The 21,728-nt window shown below is 34.0% G+C and overlaps 3 protein-coding genes across 5 annotated transcripts; all 3 read right to left on the reverse strand.

Moving 5' to 3' along the window:
* Positions 1-6,707: 6,707 nt before the first annotated feature.
* On the reverse strand, positions 6,708-10,339 carry LOC140178322 (uncharacterized). The gene is made up of 12 exons (XM_072214536.1): positions 10,264-10,339; positions 10,021-10,125; positions 9,869-9,946; positions 9,603-9,680; positions 9,298-9,460; positions 8,734-9,139; positions 8,563-8,649; positions 8,223-8,341; positions 7,995-8,135; positions 7,786-7,892; positions 7,603-7,699; positions 6,708-7,125 (listed from the first exon to the last, which is right to left on the reverse strand). Exons 6-9 carry the CDS (start codon positions 8,866-8,868, stop codon positions 8,081-8,083), a joined length of 396 nt encoding a protein of 131 aa, XP_072070637.1. The 5' UTR covers positions 8,869-9,139; positions 9,298-9,460; positions 9,603-9,680; positions 9,869-9,946; positions 10,021-10,125; positions 10,264-10,339; the 3' UTR covers positions 6,708-7,125; positions 7,603-7,699; positions 7,786-7,892; positions 7,995-8,080.
* Positions 10,340-10,824: 485 nt separating this feature from the next.
* On the reverse strand, positions 10,825-16,359 carry LOC140178323 (uncharacterized). Of its 2 annotated transcripts, none has more exons than XM_072214537.1 (10): positions 16,056-16,359; positions 14,095-14,343; positions 13,088-13,137; positions 12,739-12,977; positions 12,197-12,640; positions 11,760-11,896; positions 11,552-11,677; positions 11,257-11,340; positions 11,020-11,178; positions 10,825-10,908 (listed from the first exon to the last, which is right to left on the reverse strand). In XM_072214537.1, exons 5-9 carry the CDS (start codon positions 12,572-12,574, stop codon positions 11,136-11,138), a joined length of 768 nt encoding a protein of 255 aa, XP_072070638.1. In that variant the 5' UTR covers positions 12,575-12,640; positions 12,739-12,977; positions 13,088-13,137; positions 14,095-14,343; positions 16,056-16,359; the 3' UTR covers positions 10,825-10,908; positions 11,020-11,135. The 2 variants fall into 2 exon arrangements, with proteins under 2 accessions (XP_072070638.1, XP_072070639.1); XM_072214538.1 differs by having other exon boundaries at positions 12,739-12,994.
* Positions 16,360-17,138: 779 nt separating this feature from the next.
* Positions 17,139-21,461, reverse strand: LOC112743719 (putative pentatricopeptide repeat-containing protein At3g25970). Of its 2 annotated transcripts, none has more exons than XM_025793029.3 (4): positions 21,256-21,461; positions 20,867-21,154; positions 19,641-19,726; positions 17,139-19,554 (listed from the first exon to the last, which is right to left on the reverse strand). In XM_025793029.3, the coding sequence occupies exon 4, from the start codon at positions 19,368-19,370 to the stop codon at positions 17,256-17,258; it is 2,115 nt and encodes a 704-aa protein (XP_025648814.1). In that variant the 5' UTR covers positions 19,371-19,554; positions 19,641-19,726; positions 20,867-21,154; positions 21,256-21,461; the 3' UTR covers positions 17,139-17,255. The 2 variants fall into 2 exon arrangements, with proteins under 2 accessions (XP_025648814.1, XP_025648813.1); XM_025793028.3 differs by having other exon boundaries at positions 20,867-21,184.
* Between the last annotated feature and the right edge of the window lie 267 nt (positions 21,462-21,728).

Genomic DNA, 21,728 nt, shown 5'->3' on the forward strand with positions numbered 1-21,728 from the left:
AAAAGAATCGAAATAAGAAAAATATAATAACCTATAATAAATATTCAGATATGCTAACAATTCTATTGAATGATCTTAATATATTATAACATCTCCCTTAAACTCAAGTGGCAACTTGAATTTGGAACTTATTTAAAATAACAAAATAAAAAAAAATGCAAAAACTGATGGAACTATCAGAAGAAAGCATAGATGAAACTGTTGGAAGGAAGCGTTGAAGAGTGACGAACTACCAAAAAACTACCAAAAAGATGGTGAACTGTTAAAAAGGTGGCAAACTATTGAAAAACTGCTGGAAAGGTAGCAAACTGTCGAAAAGATGACAAACTACCAAAAAACTTTCAAATAAGTGGCGAACTGTGGAGAGATGAAAAACTGCTTGAGGATGACGAACTGTCAAAAGATGACGAAAAGCATATGATTTTTTCATGAGAATAGGTCAACAGTAGATGATAATAGTGTTTGACTCATTAAACTCGGAAAGACAAGATAGAGAGAATGAACTAATCGATGAAATGAGAAAGCATCAAAGCAGTGACAAAAGAAAAGAAAAAATGACACGAAGAAAAAGTGTGAAAAATACGGTGATTTCACCAGAAGAAAAATAACCTATCCTCTTCAAGGAGGATACCATAACTTTGATACCATATTAAAAAGATAAAACAGAGCAGTAAAAAAATATTTGTATGAATTAAAATTGTGTAAAAATAATATAATAATATATAAAGGTATTTATAAGTGTTAAAAGAATCGAAATAATACAAACGTAATAACCTATAATAAATATTCAAATATACTAAATAATTCTAATAAATACTAATTAATCTTAATATATTCTAACACTATTAAGTTAACTATCTTAAAAAGAATTAATAACTTTTCTCTTCTTGCTTTCCTTTTTTAAAAGCTTTAGGCTCATCATATTTACCATGATCATTAATTTAATATGTTTAAAATAAAATTAAAATATAATTTACATAAATTTTGTCATGCTGAATATTTTTTTCTTTTGAAAAAATATATTAATTAATAATATTTTTTCTATCTAATTGAAATTTGTTTTTATTCATACTCCAAATTTTTTTTATAAAAATTCAATTGAGGCCAACTAAAGAACCAATTATTTATCGGTCATTATCTATTAATATTTTTAAAATTTATTTTTAACTCATAATAATATCCAAATAACCCTTCAAAATCACATTTTAAAAAGATAAAATCTCAAAAAAATTAGAAATTGAAATAAAAATATATCATATTCATTTATTATACATTTAAAAAATTATAAAAAATATTCAAAATATAAAATAAAAAAATATTCAACTCTATAAAGATCTAAAATAGATCAAAGAAAAAAAAAGGTGACTGATAATAGTATCAACACTGATTTTGACTGAACAAGATGATAACAACAAAAAAATGATGTGAGGAAATCTTTGGGAGAAAGAGAGGGACAAAGGGAAAGAAGAGAGAGGAGAGAAGAAAGGGAAGAAGAGAGAGATTAGAGAAAAAAAATACTATAAAAAAGAGAATGGACTTAAAGGAAAAAAGAAAGAAAGAAGAGAGAATTGAGAAGAAAGAGAACAGAAAGAGAGGGGTTGAAGAAAAGATAATATTGTATTCATATTTGACTGGTTTTTAAATCAATTATATTGTGTACATTAATATTAGTCACTAAAATCAGCAAATATATATTGAAATATAAATACACATTGAAAATAAATTAAACTATACATGTATTTATATACACTAATTTTAATGGCTGATTTTGGTGTGTAAATAGCATTTTTGTTTTTAAATATATTGAGCTATGTATATTGATTTTCCAAATTTTCTCTTTAAAAATTGCACTTTTTTCTAAAACAAATTAAGATTTAACTAACGGATTTTTTATTTTAATAAATAAATTAATTATAATAATTACTGAAATAAATAATTTAAAAAATATTTACCAAAATAAATACTTCTCTCTTATCTCTCTTACAATGTAAACGAGATAATTTTGCATGTATCTCGTTTACTGTGTAAACGAGATAAGACAGGTGGATGCGATACGTGTATATCTTGTTTACAGTGTAAATGAGATACATGTATTTTTTTAAAAAAATTGGAAAATAATAAAAAATATTAATAATATCAATAATTCAAACTTTTAGCATGTAATTAGTACATAAAAAAGTTGGTAGAAGAGATTAAAATGGATATGTTTGATCAATTAATACTCCAAAAGAGTACATAAAAAATTTTAGATTAAATTATGATCCAATTGGATTGTTTTAAATTTGAAAAATAAAAAATTCGTACGTGTTCAAAGAAAGTTCCATGATGAGAATAAATACGGTAATTGTGCCCACTTCTAAAAATTGAAAGATGGGAAGCGTGAAGTTAATCTACTTAAATAAAATACAAAAAAAAATGAGATAAACGTTTGCCAATTATTAGGAGATGTTGATGGAGATAGTGGGAAGAAAATTGAAATGGTTATCTCCCACGTAGATTGTGGAAGATAACGTGAGTTATCTCATCTTTTTGTGTTTTATTTATCGTGCATCAACTTCACGCTTCCCATATTTCTATTTTAATCTATTCTACCAACCTTTTTATGTACTAATTGCATGCTAAAAGTTTGGATTATTGATAATATTAATATTTTTTATTATTTTTAATTTTTTATTATTGCTAAAAAAATTTTTAAAATACATGTATCTCGGTTATACTGTAAAGGAGATATACACGTGCCGTCTTATCTCGTTTATACTTTAAACGAGATACATACAAAATTATCTCATTCACAATATAAACGAGATAAGAGAGGGGTATTTATTTCGGTAAATATTTTTTAAATTATTTATTTCGGTAATTATTACATTTATTTAACCTCTACATCCATGTAAAAATTACATGGATGGTATCCAAATACCTTCCACTCCACGTGTTTCCCCCAACCCACACACTGGTTTGTTTTACACGCGCCTCATATAACGTATATAACGTAATCCTTATTTTGCGTGATCAACCTTTCTCAACGTAAACTTTTCTCAATGTAAACCTTTCTCAACATAAACTTTTCTCTATTTGCGTTCTTCTTCTTCTTCTTCTTCTTCTTCTTCTTCTTCTTCTTCTTCTTCAACCTAATTAAATTCATTCTTCTCCTCTATTCGCGTTATTCTTCTTTGAATTATGGATCTAGATTGAATTCAACGTAATTAGCTTCGTTGATCATCTTCTTTTTCGTTTTCTTCTTCGATCTGCTCTTCTGAATTGAAACAATGAATGAATCAACTTCAAATCAATTGAATGAGTGCGATTTGGATAATTCTTCCGAAATACATCAATTTGATGAGGTTTGAATTATTAAATTTTGAATCGAATTCAATGGAATGAAATTGCTAATTTTATTTGAAGTGAATTGAATGGACTAAGGTGATCTATATCTGAATTGAACTGAATTGAATTGAATTGATAATATGTAACTGTGAGTAACTATGAGTAAATTTGAGTAACTTTTTGGTTCGGTAAGTACTAAAGAGTTGATTCACCATATGCATATTTTTGGTTTGGTATGCAGAAAGGAGTCTAAAAATAATTAGACGAATATATTCTATTTTGTTCCCTAAGCACTACATAATTGTTTCACCGTAATTAAAATTTCAGTTCACCATAATTAAGATTTCGGTTTACCGTGCATACCAGCTGTGTTGTGGATGAAAAATTTGTCCCAAAGGTGGGAATGATTTTTAAGATACTAGAAGAAGCTGGAAAGTTCTACAAACATTATTCCAAATTTGCCGGTTTTTCTACCAAAATAAGGAATACGACTCGGGACGGAGACAAGATTAAAAATCAACTAATTGTATGCTCTAGAGAGGGGAAGTGAAAATCAAAGATATCTCCAACTTTGAATCACTCACATCCTTGTTGCCCAAACCAGGCTGAGATGCTTAATGGTTTATAGAAACCCACGAGGAAGCCGGTATCAGATCGAGCAAAACTTACCAATCATTTGTGGCAGCAGTTGGCAGCCACCATCAACTAGGTTTTATAGAAAAAGACGTTAGGAATTACATCACAAGGGAAGTACGAAATATTTTTGAAGAAGATGATGCCAAAGAATTTGGGAAGTACCTAGTAAGAATGAAAGAGAAGAACCAAAATTTCTTCTTTGAGCTCAACCTTGAAGGTGATCAAGAAGCAGGATTGCATTTAATTATTTTGGAGACGTGGTTTCATTTGACACCACGTATAATACAAACAGGTATTCGGTTCATTCAAATATATTTTTGATGCTCAGTGTGTGTATATATTTTGGTTCACCACCGTGTGCTTGTTATTTATCCAGGTACAATTTGGTTTTAGGTTCTTTTGTAGGTGTGAATCACCACGGCTAGTTGACACTTCTTGGATGTGCGCTGATGAAAAATGAGGACATCCAATCATTCAAATGGCTATTTGAGTGTTGGCTACATTGCATGGGAGGGAAGGCACCAAAAGGTATTCTTACCGATCAATGCACATTGATTCAAAGGGCAATTGAGCTGTGCATGCCAACAACAATTCACCACTGGTGCATCTAGCATATTATGAAGAAGATTCCAAGAAAATTAAATGGCTACAAGGGACACAACAAAATTGAACAAGAGATGAGCCATGTTGTTTGGAACTCGTACACAAAAGAAGCATTTGACAGACACTAGATCGATTTCCTTAGAAAGTACGGCCTCGGAGGCAACAAGTGGCTTTCAGGTAATTGATATTTCAATTCGAATTATTTTTATGCTCATATCTTTTTTTCCCAAAGCATGCACTTTTTTCGGTTCACCATACCTTATTGATTCGGTTTGGTTTTGCAGAGTTGTACGAGGATCGACTTATATGGATTTTGGTTTACTTGGATCACCACTTTTGGGCCGGGATGAGAAGCACACAAAGGAGTGAGAGCATGCATTCATTTTTCAACAAGTTCATCACACGGAATAGCTCATTTAGACAATTCGTGAAGCAATACAACAATTGCCTAGCAAGCAGAGAGAGAATTCGATGCTGCAGATTTTCACACCGTAATACCGTGCACAACAAAATCAGCAATAGAGGCACAGTTTTAGCATGTATATACCCATGAGATGTTCAGGGAAGTTCAAGCTCAATTTAGAGGTAAAGTGAACTGTATCACAAGATCAATGCATTCCACCCTAGGTTTCACAATGTATGAAGTCATAGAGCAGGTTTCCAACTCCACATTCAACAAGTTTGTCGTCACCAACGATGTAGTATCACGAGATGTAAAGTGCCATTGCTTGTTGTTTGAGTCTAGGGGCATATTGTGCTGCCATTCCCTAAGCATCCTAAGCTTTGAGCGAGTGGATAACGTGGTATCGAAATACATATTGGAACGTTGGAGCAAGAACATAAAGAGGAGGCATACACACATCAAGAGCAGCCAAGATGAACCTCTACTGGAGCCAAGAAGTAAGAGATTTGACGAATTGGTGTTTCGGTCGCACAATATATGTGAATTTGCATCCGAGTCTGAAGAGTTGACCGAAATTTTGCACCGAGCATTTCACAAGGTCATGGCAGAGATGGAAGAATATCAAGAGAAAAACAAAGGAAAAGGTTTGTTAACCCATGAAGAAGTGACATTAAGCAATGTGAATGACCTTCAAAGCCTACCACGTGTCAAAACAAGAGGTTGGCCCAAGAACAGACTTGGATCAAACCTGGAAAAAAAGATCTCAAATGCCATGAAGAAAAAGAAAATGACAGCTCCAAGCGAGGTAAAATTGACTTACTTTTGATTAGTTAAAAATTCAATTGTTCATTTTGCTATTATACAATTAATTATGTATTTTGTAGTTGAACCTTTTAGACTCCGAATCATCGATTCAGTCAAGCTCCACTCTTTACAATGCACCAGATATGAATTATCCAAGAGAGGATTGTACAAGTTTTAGTTTTTATTAATGTAAATTTTTGTTCACCCATGAGCAAATTTCGGTTCACCATGGTTATAGCAAGTTTAATTTATGAATGTTGATAGCCTTTTATGAATAGTCACTTTTTTTGTGAAATTCTATATGGATATATGCAGTTTTTCAATTCGTCTAGTATATTAATTTCTAAGTTGAATAATTAGAATTTGTTTATCGGTTCAGGGTTCAGAGTTCAGGGTTTAGGATTTAGGGTTTAGGGGTTTAGGGTTTAGGGTTTAGGATTTTAGGGTTTATGGGTTTATGGTTCAGTGTTCAGGGGTTCAGTATATTTCAAACTTTCGGTTCGCCCAGTGTATTAATTTCAATTCACCGTGTTCAGGGTTTAGGGTTTAGGGTTTACGATTTAGGGTTCAGGGATTAGGGTTTTAGGGGTCTATGGTTTAGGGTTTAGGGTTTAGGGGTTTAGGGTTTAGAGTGTAGGGTTTAGGGTTATGGTTTTAGGGTTTTAAAGATTTAGGGTTTATGGGTTCAGAGTTCAGTGTTCAAGGTTCTGGTTTTAGTGTTTAGGGTTTAGGGTTTAGGGTTCAGGGTTTAGGGGTTCAGTGTGTTTCCACCCTTCGGTTCGTCCAGTGTATTAATTTCGGTTCACTGTGTTCTTTTGGAGTTTGTAATGTATTGGTAAATACAGTTATTGCAATCACTGAGAACCTGAAATAAAACAGCAGTCAGACAGTTCCAACAGATATATAAATTAACATCTTAGATGAGTAATCCATCTTGAATCAAATATAAATATTATCATTTGATACATACATTGAAATTAAGAATAGATATATACATTAACATTAACATATATACATTTGAAAGAAGCATTGTTTGCTTTTCTAACAAGTTAAACAAAATATATACAACTAGTATATGCATTGTTTGATACATACATTGACATATATACATTTGAAGTAAGCATTTTTTGCTTTTTAAACAAGTTAAACAAAATATTGTTAATTACAACTAGTATATGCTATTTGCTATTTAAATCCCCATATGTGAATTTACAATAAGGGCTGGAGAGGACAGCAGATGGCTTGGAAAGTCTTATTGCTTCAGATTCTTAAATCACTTGGTCTCTGATTTTGTTCATTTCATGCAACAGAAGATTTGGACCATATTGGTATCTGAAGTTATCAATCTCTTTCTACATTTCAATTGAAATGAGTTAGTTACATAAGAAATAAACCCAAATGAAATAAGAACAATATCATTCAAAGTCTTAATCATACTGTAAAAATGCAATCACAATAACCCTAAACCCTGAACACATTAAATATCAAGTAAATCAAAATCACATTAAATAACAACAAATTTCATTCAAAGCCCTAGTTATATTATAAAAATGCAATCACAGTAACTCTAAACCCTGAACAAATTAAAAGGAGGCCACCGAACCGAAAAACATTCACTTGGTGAATCAAAATTATAAGAGCCACCGAACCGAAAATTATTTATGTGGTGAATAAATGGTGATCAAATTTTAATCAACAAGAATAGTATTTCTGCATGGAAAAGAACTATTGAACAGAGTAACAACCAACTTTAAAGCTCTAGTTACACTATTAACTTAACTGAATGAAATAAGAAAAGAAATAAGTTTATTAATTTAGAAAGTACTTACTTGTGTCCAAGCTTTTTATTTATATCTCTTCCCGCTTTTGATTTTTCGTGGATCTATTATTTCGAGCCATTTCATCACGTATATTCCACAATCATAGCTAAGCAAGAATTGAGTATAATATGATCAATAGTATACAAAATAAAATACATTAAAAATAACACTATAGAAGAGAAAGATTCTTACTTTGTACGTTGACCATTCAATTGGATATACTCTACTTCCTCTCCCAGTCCATCCTCCATTAAGGGTTCCGCCCCAGCGTACACCCTCATCTGGGAAATTATTAAACCCTGAAAGAGACAAAAAAAGGTAAATAAACAGAACCAACAACAGTGAACCAAATTCCTCTCATGTACAGAATAATTTGAATAATTTAGAAGAAAATAACTTACAACAAATTTGTTCAGTTGCTTTCTCGAATCAGGTATATTTTCTGGCAGCTTATTGATAGGGTCAAGGACATAGAATTTCTTTTTGTTTACATCAGCAATCCACAACCACCAATGCCCTCCATTGCAAATTGGGACAAATAGCTGAAGTTTGGAAAATTATAGAATATTTCAATTGAAACAATAGCAAACAAGAGAATTATCAAAGAATTTTTAGAAATTACAACTTACAAATGGATGCGATGCAAGTTTCCTTTTGTCAAGAAATTGGCAATGGTGGGCATACTGCTCAATATCAAACCTGTAGGCCTTGTTTGTCTTCTTATCAGTGTACTCCACGCCATGTGTTCCTAACATAAAATTTTGCAAAATGAACATCAGTTAAATCACATTTCCACCGAACCGATCACAATTCATATGCTGAATAAAACGTGAAAAATATTCAATCATCAAGAGAAAAGTTTTCTTAATGCAAAAGAACTCAACAGAACACATAAGAATCAAGTGAACCAATATTAACATTCTGACCAAACCGAACAGGAATCAGCACTGAATAAAAAATTTAGCTTACCACAATATCCAGCAGCACAATGTATATTTGTTCCCGATACTGCCGAACTTTGATTTGGTTGAAAATCATGCTATGTATACTGACAACCTACACGAAGAAAAGTTATGAGATATACTGTATAAAAGTGTTTATAAAAATTATTATTGTTAACGCAATTGGGAAAGAATTTACCGAAGTATGCACTTGTTCTTTGGGCATTAAAGACATGAAATATTCTCTTAACCCCTCATAAAGTGCCTCATGTTTCAAGACAAATATTGGTTCATATTCGTTGCTACTGTCATTTGTCTTTTTCACATGTGTCATCCAATGATAACACTTTTTGATCAACTCCTTCGAGATTTTATCTTTTTTTTCCAGAGTTTTGAAAACTTCAGCAGCCGGTAAGTTTGGCTCGGAAGATGTTGCTTCAACAAATTTTAATGATGTTGTCACTCCTGCATCTACCACCGCTTCTGCCAGGATTTCAAGCTGTGAAACACTCTCTTGAGAGGGCTAAGTTGGTTGAGATGCTGGTAGACTTATCCCAAGGCTACAGGAAGGCCTTTCATTTTCCCTTTGCCTAGGTTGAGCAGCACTGCAAATGATAGATATTTAACAAAGATATTAAACAAAAATGATATTAATCATTATAGTGAACTGAAATCCAAACAAATAATGAACCTAAATCCAAGCTTGCAGTGAACCGAAATGATATTAAACAAAAATGATATTAAAGAAAAGCAAGTAACATACCTATCAAATGATGACAAGATTAGAGTTTCTTTTTCTGATTGGCGTACAACCGGAGGTTCTTGGGATTGTTCTTTATCAGAAACTTCATAGACATCGGCATCCTTGAAAAACTCTTCAATAACAGAACTTGTAAGAGACCCCGTAACACCCTGCTTTTTGGGTTCTGGAGGGCAGTTATAAGAAACAGAAGAGAGTCCAAAGACAACAACACATTGAATTCATTTCTGGTTTCAACTGAACCATAATTAAACCATGTATAAGCAGTAAACATTATTGGTATTTATATAATAAGCAGTAAAACTTACACATCAACAGGTGCTTCTTGTTCGGATTGCTGCGCTGTTGGTTCTTCGCAAGATTGTTGTTGCTGTTCTAGAGGTCAGCTGCATTAAACAGTAAACATTTCTATAATTATCCCAAACTATTATCATATTTAACAATGATATTTAACAGAAATGACATTAATCATTATAGTGAACCGAAATCTGAACTTATAGTGGACCTAAATCCAAACTTACAGTGAACCGAAATTATATTAAACAAAAGTAATATTAAAGAATTTTATGTTTACACATTAATAGGTGCTTCTTGTTCTGATTGCTGTGGCACCGAAGGTTCTTGAGATTGTTGCTGTTGTTCTTTGGTAGGACTGTTGCATTAAATAGAAAATAGTTCAATAACAACCATTAAAATTAATAAAAAGAATTTTTATGTGAAACTTACTCTTCATTAGAAACTTCATACACATAGTCATCTTTGAATAAGTCTTCAATTACAGAACTCGTAAGAGACACTGTAACACCCTGCTTTTTGGATTCTGGAGGGCAGCTGTAATAAACAGAAGAGAGTCCAAAGACAAGAACACATTGAATTTATTTTTAGTTTCAACTGAACCATAATTAAACCATGTATAAGCAGTAAACATTGAACAAGATTCATGTGGTGAATAAATATTTATTAACTTACTCATTATTAGAAGTTTGTTGTGTTTCCTTTTGTGGAGGAACATAGATGAAGTCATCCTTGATCAACTCTTCCTGAGCTAAACATGGAAGAGACAATGCAAGAGGATGTCTAAGGAATGTAAATAAGGATAAAGTTAATTTTGAATAATTAGAATTTGTTTTGAAAAATAGGAATTTGCACATTGAAAAACTCACACTTCCAAAGGTTGAGAACGAGTTTGTTGTTGAAACTCAACAATTTGTAGCTCAGAATTCGGTGTAGCTCTAGTGACATTTAAACACATTTTTCTTGTGATTAATTAAGTAAAAATTATTAACTAAATCTAAAAGAGTAACATAAATATTTTTAACTTACACTGGTGGAGTTTTAAGAGTCTTTCTTGGGAAGATTTTTTTTTTCTAAAATATTTGACCGGGCTTTACGGGGTATTTTTCCTAAAAAAAAAGATAACAAATTAAAATTAGAAACCAAGATTAAAAGCAGAGGTCTAGAAACACATTAAATTCATTTTTGGGCAACCACCAAACCGAAAGCACAATATGTAGTGAACCAATTTACTTGGTATTGCTCGCGGGATTTACAGAAGGTGTAGAGCTTCTTTGAGTCTATAAGAGTTGTTCGCTATCCAGATTTACAGTCGGCACTCTAAGAAAGATAAATAAATATTAGTAATTAAATCTAGAGGAATTAGAAAAGGTTGTAGAAAAATTAAGCAAAGAAAGAAAAAGAACTCGGGAATAATAAACTGAATCTTACGTCTGAGAGAATTCATTTTGTGCCTTTGGAGAGTCAAACTGATCCGGAGCAATGTTTGTTGACTGAGCTCCATCATTTCTTTTCTTTGACCTCTTTTCTCTTATCGTCTCCAATGCTCATTTTCTTCTTTCCGCAACATTGTCTTTTGCTTGTTCAGTTCTGAAAGTTCATAAAAGAAGTATCAAGGAACCTAATACGTAAGTATCAATAATAGAAAATATGATTCGAGAAACTTACTCCTTCTCAGATTGGGCTGGTGTTTTTGCCTCCCTTTTCGGTTGTTTTCTTTTTATTACGGGTGTTTTCTCGATTTCATTTTCTCTGGAAAACAGACAAATACATCGAATTTATACCAGAGACAAGACACTAACAATGAAGTCAACCAAACTAACAGACAAGACCGAACCGAACTAACTTAAAGTGCTAAACTGAAAATTAGAAGCTCATCGAACCGAAATTAATTCATTTGCTGAAGAAAAGGTGTTACATATGCAATCAACAAAACGCCTCACAGAAATTATGTAATACTTACTCGCTTTCAGATTCACTTGTGCTCTCTGAATCTATCAGCACAGGCTTTGTTTTTATGGTTTGTTTTTTAACCACCTTCGGTGGTTGTTTTCTTTTCTTTGTTCCGGTTTTTTTTATTTCTTCTTCTCTACAATACATAAGAACAAGCACATAAGAACAAATTTAAGCAAATACAAATTAAATGAAATCAATATGAAAATTAAACTTACTGGCTTTCGGATTCAGATTCGGAAAGTCTTTCCTCTTCAAAGAAGAATCCGTCTCGACAATTTTCTTTTTTATTTTCTTTCCTTTTTCTTTTTTTCCAAGTTACTTGTTTTTGTTTTTCCTTTCTGTACAAAAGTCCCTAAAATGGAAACAATGTCTCAATTAGTTAATCATCAAAATAACAAATTAACAATCCGGTGAACCGAATGAAGCAATTCCACCGAACCGAAAAATATTCATATGGTGAATAGTACATGACAACTATTTATTCATCAAGAAAAATGTTTCTTAATGCAGAAATATTCAAATCAACAAACTAACAATTTTAAGTAGGATAAATAAATTAATTATAACCTAAAACAAAAGTTTATTTAGTTAGTAGAGTATTTTAAAAGCATTTGAAAGTAAATTTTTTGGGAAATTTTAGTAGAGTATTTACCAATGATTTTGTTACTTCGGATGAAATATGTTCAATCATCATTTCCCTTGTCCAATGGGCCACCCATAGTGTAGGGGGAGCATCAGGTACAAACGGGTAAGAGAACTTGGTTTCGTGGAAGTATATCAACATTAATACGAAAACACAGTCATCAACAGACTGTTTCTTCCCCTTTCTCTTGTTTTTAACTCCTTTCATTAAGAAGTTGAGCACATGCTTTGTCCAATCCCATTCCCGAATGTTGTCCACATGAAACATTAGTGGCTTATGGATTGGGGAGGCCACACTTACCGTTGTGGGGAGCAAGAAGCACTTTTGCATGAAGACAACAAAAGTACTCTTGAATTTTTTCCGATTCTCCTTCCATTCTATACTCATATCCAGCACATTCCTTGTCTGTTGGATTCAGATTGTTGTAATCAACCTTTTCAGAAGAACGATTCCCTACAATATTTTAATATAAAAAATCAGTCAAAAACGATCAGTTTAATTTTCTGGACACCGATGAACTGAAAATAAGCAGTAAGTGAAAAATGTATTACCTCCGTTAGTTATGCCGAGGGCAGCTACTACTTTCCGAGGAGTTATGTATATTTTTTCCTGGAGAGTTTTCAGGCATCCTTTCTCTTCATCAAACCGATCAAGCAATTCTTTCAATAGTGTATTAGATATATTCATTTCTGAGACATTTGCCAGGGCACCAAATCCCATTTCTTCCATAATATCTTTCTTTTCTTGACTCATTTCCCTGTACACTGTTGCTATTGCCTTTGTTTGGCATCTGCAATAGTAAATTTTCTACAAGTTTTGAAATAGAATGTGAGGATATATTTATAATACAAAATAGATATTATTCGAATGAAAGCGGATAAATATATTTAATCTGCTTACGTTATAATGTGTCGTCTCCTTCATTGTTGTCATTTTCTTGTTGTGTTTTGCTGTAATGAAAAATTTTGGTCAATACTTCATTGAATACATCAACAAGCACAAGCATGTATATCCTAAACAAATATTAAAATGCCACAACCCACCGAACCGAAAATTGTTCACTCAAAGAACCAAAATCACAAAGGGTACCGAACCGAAAAATGTTCATGTGGTTAATAAATGATGATCAATTCAATCAACAAGAATACTATTCTTCCATGCAAAAGAAGTACTGAAGATAGTAACAATCATTTTCAAAGCTTTAGTTAAACTATCCAAACAAATAAGAACAACCACGTATATCTTAATCAAATCAACATCTTCCAAAAGAAAAGTTTTTCAAATTTCATGAATTAGGTATTCTTTCAAAATGACATTGCAAATTGGCTTCTTTAAAAAATCTTACTGAAACTTGATATCTTTCTTTAAGTATCAAGATCAACTACCATTCGTGCTGAAATCTATCCAATATAATGAGACAATTTTACAGTAATATGGCTTATCAAAGTGAAAGAGTTGTCTCTAATGTCAATTGTCATAAACAAAACTCATTCAATACATCAACAAGCACAAACATGTATATCTTAATCAAGTTAATTAAAATGCCACAACACACTGAACCGAAAATCGTTCATGCACAGAACCAAAATCACAAAGGCCACCGAACTGAAAAACGTTCATGTGGTTAATAAATGATGATCAACTTTCAATCAACAAGAATAGTATTCTTCCATGCAAAAGAAGTACTAAAGATAGTAACAAAGCTCTAGTTAAACTATCCACACCAATAAGAACAAGCACATATATCTTAAAGCGCTAGTTACACTATCCAAGCCCTAGTTATATTGTAAAAATCATTCACAATAGTTCAATCTACTAAACGAAGCAAATCAAACCAGTAAAACTAAAATGCAACTAGGCAAAACGCGACATTGCAAGATTTTAAATGAACAGTAGTTTTCTCATACCTTTGGTAGTCTTTGTTGCTGTTTTCGTTTGTTTTTTATTGTTGCTTGCGAAATCTTCTTCCGATTCCTTTGCAATAGTGCTTTCCGCTGAGAATGTGATTGAAGTTTGAGTGATGTTCAGAGAAATTCGAAGCGAATGAGTGTTCTGGTGTATTGAACCATCTGATTTGATTCGTTCTCAATAGCCACGAGATGATCATCTTAGGGTGATCCTTTTGTCGACAGATGCTTCTATTATACTCGTAGTCTCTGAAGGATGAGAACGTTTCATGTTGAAGATGTAATATTTTTTCATAATGAAGCGCGAATGAAAAAGGAGGGATTTCTTTCGTGTCTAGCGCGTGTTTTTCACTCTCCATTTAATGCGTCTGATTCTATTTGGGCTTGGGCCAACTTGGTTATTTGATTATATGGTGGATGTGTAGTAGCCCCGAAAAATAAAAAATCCTTTAACTAACATATATTTTAATATAAAAATTTTATAAAAAACATATAAAATTTAAATTTTTAATATATTTATTTTATATTTATTAAAATAAAAATTTAAAATTTTTTACTTATAATAATCATAATGTGTGTCCCCACATGATAGCTAAATCCAATAAATTAAGCAAAAATAACATAAACAAATTCTAGTAAAATAGAAGACATCTCTCTCTCCCCGACAAAGATAAGAACAATAGGATATTAGGATCTACTAATAATAACCTAGCAATAAAACTTCATCAGTTAAAATAATATCACATTGAATAAAATAAATGATGACAGAAAGAAAAAGAATAGGTAGAGAGATCCTCTAGGAGATACAACGACGACGTTAAAAATAAGCGTGTTCTAAGCAAGGTTGCGAGAACCGAACCGGTCATTGAACCGGTCAAGTTATTGGTTTAATGATTCAATGGTCCAACCGTGGTTGAACCGTGGTCGAACTGGTTTCATTAAATATAAAATAAAATTATTAAAAGTATAATATAAATCTTTTAAAATTTAAATTCAATCATTCATATGATAATAAAATTTAAAATTTCATAACCTCTCCACTAACTAAACTATATCTCATCTCATTATTAAAATTCTACATTCAAAATCAAAAATCACAATTTATAACTAAAAGAAATCATGGCATAAATACTATATTCATATTCAATCAACAATCACCAACAATCAATAATAATACCAATAATTACTTAACTAGACAAAACTCACTCAATTAATGTCAAATTATTAATTAGAAATAGCTATGAACCAATCTCAGCAGCAACATTTTTTCAAGATGTGCAACACAAACTATCCTCTGCCACCTTAAAACCAAACTTCATGTTTCAGCCATTACAGCAATTACAGTAAAATAAAACCTCAGCCATTACAGCAATTACAGCAAAATTCAGAATTACAGCAATTCAAAATCCAAAATTATATCAATTCTGTTCAGCATTATAAAATTATACCAAAATTCAATTCAGAATTCAAAATCCAGGATCTGAAATTATATCAAAATTAGGAGGATTATTAGAAGAATACATTACAGAATATAGAATTCCATAATGTGATCACTAGTTTTCAGCCATTAACAGAAAATAAATTCAAAAGAAAAATTCAAGTTCCTTCAAAAACCAATAAACGAAACAGAAAATAATGTTAGAATTACTTTCAATAGAAGGGTATGTGCCAAATATTTGGCACATCATAGAGACAGAAGTAATGTTCTGAAAAAACGATTTTGAAATTCTATTCAGTATTCAGTATTACAGCAATTCTGTAGCAGAATTAACAGAATAAAAAAATTAATTGAAAAACTAAAGAACTCTGCAGCAACTCCAGCAAGCCAGTGATTCATATAATTAATAGAATAAAAAATATTAATTGAAAAACTGAAGAACTCTGTAGCAACTCCAGCAAGCCAGCAATTCATATCATTATGAGTTTATCAAAAAAAATAATTAAAACACTAAGAAACTCACTGAGGCAGAGAAAGCAGAGACAGCCTAAAGTGGCATCAGGCGGGTAACGACAGAAGCTATGCCCCGACCTTCCGACGACGAGGGCGACAGAAGCTTCAAACGGACCACCCGATGACGACGATAGCGACAGAAGCTTCGAGTGGTGATGGTGGCAACGACTGGTGGCCGCTGCCGGTGCCGATAGTGGTAAGGACGGTGGAGTGGAGGCGTTTCTGCTGGCTTCAGCCTTCAGCTCATTGAGGAAATTAGGGTTGGAAGGGGAGAGAGAGGCGTTAGGCTCGAAGGGATTGGGTGGGTGTGGGTTATGGGCCTTTTGAACGTTGTTTTTTTTTTTTTAACCGTCAAAAAACGACGCCGTTTTCTATAAAGGTGGCAAAACCGGACTTCTGAAAAACCTGTCCGGTTCGTCCGGTTCACCGGTTAACCACCGATTTGACCGATTTTTTTACCGGTTTTTTGCAGAACGGTTTCAGGCATCAACCGGACCGGCCAAATGATCGGTTCTCGGTTAACCCGGTTGAACCGGCCGGTCCGGTCCGGTTTTCAGAACATTGGTTCTAAGTATCGAATCCACTAAACTTTCAAAACCTTCAATCTGTACCACCGAACTAGTTTGACTGGGAACCAATTATTGTTGAAGTTTTTTTTTTTTTTTTCGGTCATTACACTACTCACACACCCACACTTTGAAGTTAAAGACAAGCATACAAGATTACATTAACCCTCAAGTATCCACGACAAAAAAAAAAAAAAGCCTAGTTTAGACGCATGAAGCTGTGGCCCAGGCATTGCACCAATGGCCAATATATTGGCCTCACAGAAGCCACATCTCAGGTTCGAATCCCAACCATAGCTGGGTAGTGATAGAACCTTTAGTGTGTGTGTGGGTGTATTGTGTAACCTAGAATTGGGGTTGTCCAATCCATCGACCACAAAAAAAAAAGACGCATGAAGCTATCGTGTTCCACTTCAAAGATTTTAGTTACAATGTGCTATGATTATACAAGCAAAGGAACTTGGTAAGGTCTTCAAAGTCAAGATTAGATCGGAAGTTTTAGCCAACTCACCTATTTACCAAAGTTATTAGGGGTGTGATAAGAAATCGTTATATATATATGGATTCTATTTTATGGACAAGCGAATGCCTAGTTATTATTGGTGAAATATTTCTCTCAAAGTAGTTATAGAATTTGTGATGATTCAAGGAAAGTGGTTGGATGTTAAACATGGTACTAACACAGCTTGATTGTCCAAATCATTGAACAACTTAGTTTCCTCCTTTAATTGATGTAGCAGTAAGTATATCTCATCACACTGGGGGTGGGAGTGATCTTCAGCATTGAAAGCATGCACTTTATTTTTTACTTCTATCCAACTCCAACCAGGAACCTTTTTCACTCCCCTTTCTCTCATCAGCCTAGTCACACTAGCTTTTTCATCCCACATCTTGAGTCTCCCATACATGTCAGAAAGCAGAACATAAGTACAATGATCCTCAGGCTCCAGCTCTAGTAAAATTTTCGCAACACCAATAGCTAATTCGATATCCCCACAAATTCTGCATGCACCTAATAAAGTCTTCAAAACCATGGCATCGGGTTCAAAGGGCATCGATTCAACCAGAGACTTCGCCTTCTCTAGATGCCTGGCTCGGCCATAGAGATCCACTGCGCAAGCATAGTGCTCCATTCGTGGTGGAATGCCAAAATCAAACTCCATTGACTTTATAAAGCTCCGGCCTTCTTCTACCAGTGCACTATGACTACATGCAGTTAGAACTGCAACAAATGTTATATGATCAGGTTTCACTTTTCTCTCTCTCATTAAGTAAAAGAGATCAAGCGCAACGCTGCCTTGTCCATGCTGTGCATGCCCGAATATGATTGAATTCCAGACTATAGCATTGTCTTTGGAGGTAGCATCAAAGGATTTCCTAGCATCTTCTATGACCCCACATTTAGAATACATGAAAATCAATGAACTAGCAACATATTTATTGGTATCAAAACCAACTTTAACAGCTAAGACATGGACTTGTTGACCTAACTGTAGAGTAGCTAAATCTGAACATGATCTGATAACAGCAGAAAAAGTATAGTCGTCAATCTGTATAGCCAGAAATCTCATCTGTACAAATAACCTCAAGACATCTTCACTCGAACCAACCTGTGAGTACCCTGCCAAAATGGAGTTCCATGTGCAACAATCTTTTAGGTCCATGGAAAAGAATATTTTAGTGGCATCTTCCATGCACCTGCTATTTATCCTAATATACATGGTAATCAAAGCATTTGAAACTGGAACAGATTTTTCAAAGCCTCGTTTTATTACCAAGCCATGTAAACATTTTCCATGGCTTTTGATCTTTTGTGCAGAACAAGCACTGACAATGTCGGTGTAGGTATAAACATCAGGCACAAAACCAAAATTTTGCATATCAATGAAAACTTTAAAAGCAAGATCTTCTTTCTCATGCTTCGTGTAAGCAGCAATCATAGAATTCCATGTAACCAGATCACGACATGCAGCAGCAGCATCAAATACTCTCTTAGCATCTAGTAAAGAACCACACTCTGCGTATGCCGTGATAGTGGCATTGCAAACAGTGTTAAATGATTCCAGCCCATGTTTTACAATCTTACCGTGCAATTGCATAGCTAAACTGTAAAACTCAAAACCATCAAGCAATGTCAAAAGAGGAGATATTGTACCATCATCAATCCCAACGCCCTCAAGTTCCATACACCTTAGCACCCAAAATGACATATCATGATCGCCAACTTGTGAATAACCTGCAATCAATGCATTCCACGAGACATGGTTTCGCTCTGGCATCCATTGGAACACAATATATGCATCATTGATGCTCCCACACTTGGCATACATGTCAAGAAGGGCACTACCGGAGAACAAATTCCCAGAAAACCCCATCTTGATCACAATAGAATGCAGTTGTCGCCCTAGCTCAATCTCGCGATCACAAGCAACACCTTTGAGCATGCTTCCAAATGTGTGGCCATCAAATGCAAGTCCACACCTTCTCATGGAAGTGAAGACACCCCATGAGGCCTCGAGATCACCAGAGTTCACATAACCGGAAATCAAGGTATTCCAAGACACAATGTCTCTGTGGGACATTTCGTCGAACAATTGGTGGGCAAGATCTAACTTTCTGCATTTTGTGTAAGCACTTATGATATTATTAGTAGTGTAGAGACAAGATATGGTTCCTAGCTTGATTGCTTGGGAATGGGCTGCTTGTGCTGCAAGAAAACTGATAGATGAGGTATGAATGAGAGAGTGCAACCTCTTCATTCATTGATGCAAACTTGAATTAATAATAAGAGCTATCTGCTCTATTGCTTCTAGTATTGTTTTACTCAAGCCTCAACGATGAAGAAGCACAACTTCAAATGAGCTATAATCTTGAGAACATTCGTGCAAGAATGGTTTATACATAGGTGCATGGAAAGAAGAAAATCTCCATATAATCTGAAGCCTGGATAGCACAAAACCAAGACCTTCAATAAATTGATGACATTATAATAAGAGAAATCAAGAACAAGAAACTCAAAGGCACAAAACCTTCATAGGCATAAGTTTTCCAGTTTAATGTCTTTCACATTATGGCCAGGCCAGCTACTTGGTGCTCAGGGACCTGAAGCATTTTCCTGTTGACAATAGTAACAAACCTCAGAACTCATCCATACCATACAATCAAACCAGGGCTTCCTAATAGGTCATGTGTCAACCTCAACCCAAACAGAACTTATTAAAACTCAACACCAATACACAGATTGAGAATTTTCACCATAGCACGGCAGCAGCAGCAACAAAAACACTTATGGAGCTATAGCATCAATGACACTATTAGGTAATGAAAGGAAAAGAAGGGGGGGGGGGGGGGGTGAGGCACAAGGATCAGTACCTTGTAGTGGTGGTGTCAATATGCTTGGCCCTATAGGGCCAAAAGAACAAAAGGCCCTACAACTAATAGGGTCAAATTTTCAAAAAGCCCACAAGACCAAAAGCCCTAGGGCCAACCCACGGGCCACCTAATCCTTTTTTTTTTTTTACATTGCTCTCTATCTCAACAACACATATAAAACTTATTAAAATTTGTTGGAGATTAACTAGACCCACATACAACTAGCATCCTAGCTCGAATTTTAGCTTGATCAACCAAAATTCAACAAATCAAGTAATAACTAACACAAATACAATACTTAATAAAGTATAGAATGTCTCTGTGAAATCTATATACATATGAATACAATACTTAATAAGTTTTGGCACCCTGCATAATTAATCTTCTGTGAAATATATACACATAGGAGATTCTTTATTTACTAACTTCAAAACTAATGTGTCCTAAATAGGATACACTATAATAAATGTGGTATATTATAACTGCTCTGGTGGTATAATATTTTCAATTGAAGTCTGTGATTATCTATACTTGGGGGTTGTTATAATGTTATTAGCATATTGTTCATTTTTTTCACATTACAGAGATTGCCTACTGAATTTGGGCTTAACTCTTCAAAAATCTGATTATTACTCTCCAAAAAGGGACTATAACATGACAGAGCCATCTATGACTATGATGTAAAAGCTTAACTACTTGCATTATACAAAATTAGGATTAGGATAACAAGATTCAATAAGAGATCACAAAAGAAGCAAAACAGAATAAAAAAAATATGAAAAAAAAAAACAGAACAAGAAGAAGTTGAAACTAACAAATTGGATTTAGAAACAATAAGCAAGCAAACAGAGAGATAAAATGAAAGAAGGGAAAGTGTGGATACCAAAAAGCAAAATGGAAGAAGGAGAACAAGGAGGAGGAGCATCCACTGCGTCGTCCACCGCGTCAGGGAGGAGGAGCAGCCACTGCGTTAGGGAGGAGGAGCAGCCACCGCATCAGGAAGGAGGAGGAGCCACTGCGTCATCCATCGCATCAGGAAGTAGGAGGAGCCACCGCGTCAGGAAGGAGGAGGAGCCACCGCGTCGTCCACCGCGTCAGGGAGGAGGAGCAACCACCGCAACTTCGACGAATCAGACAAAGACGAAGACGATGGCACAGCCGCACAGCACACCTTATAAAATGTGTTATTGTAATTTTAAGGCTGTAGACCAAAATTAAGTTGAAGGGTTTTAGGGTCAGCTCTAGGACTTTGGACTCAATTGACACTACTACCTTGCAGCACAGATGAGGGAGGAGAAAACGGAGACCGGCTGCGAGAGAGAGGAGAAACAGAAGCGCAGAACAGCAGAGCCGAGAGGCGCTGGCAGCGGCAGTGGAGACGGTGAGGCTGTCCAACAATGGAGAACAGAGAAGAGATGCGACGTTAGCCGTTAGGTTTTGTTTTCCTTTGTTTTCTTTAGTAAGCATTAAGCCTCACTGGTTAACCATACCACCTAGGACCGTATATAGATGAGGTTAATAAAAAAAACAAAAAAAATAGTTATTAATTATTTACTAAAGTAATAAACCGATCTTAAATTGGTCTTAAAAGTTAAAAGTAAAAACCAAATTTAAATATATAAAATCAATTTTAACTTTTAAAGCAATTTTGACAGTTTAAAAGTCAATGAGTTAGAACTCAAATGGTATAATCTCCCCGTATTCAATTAAGAAGTTGCGGGTTTGAGTCTCCTATTTTTGATAAA

This window comes from Arachis hypogaea, chromosome 14, assembly GCF_003086295.3.
Source record: "Arachis hypogaea cultivar Tifrunner chromosome 14, arahy.Tifrunner.gnm2.J5K5, whole genome shotgun sequence".
NCBI lineage: Eukaryota > Viridiplantae > Streptophyta > Magnoliopsida > Fabales > Fabaceae > Arachis > Arachis hypogaea.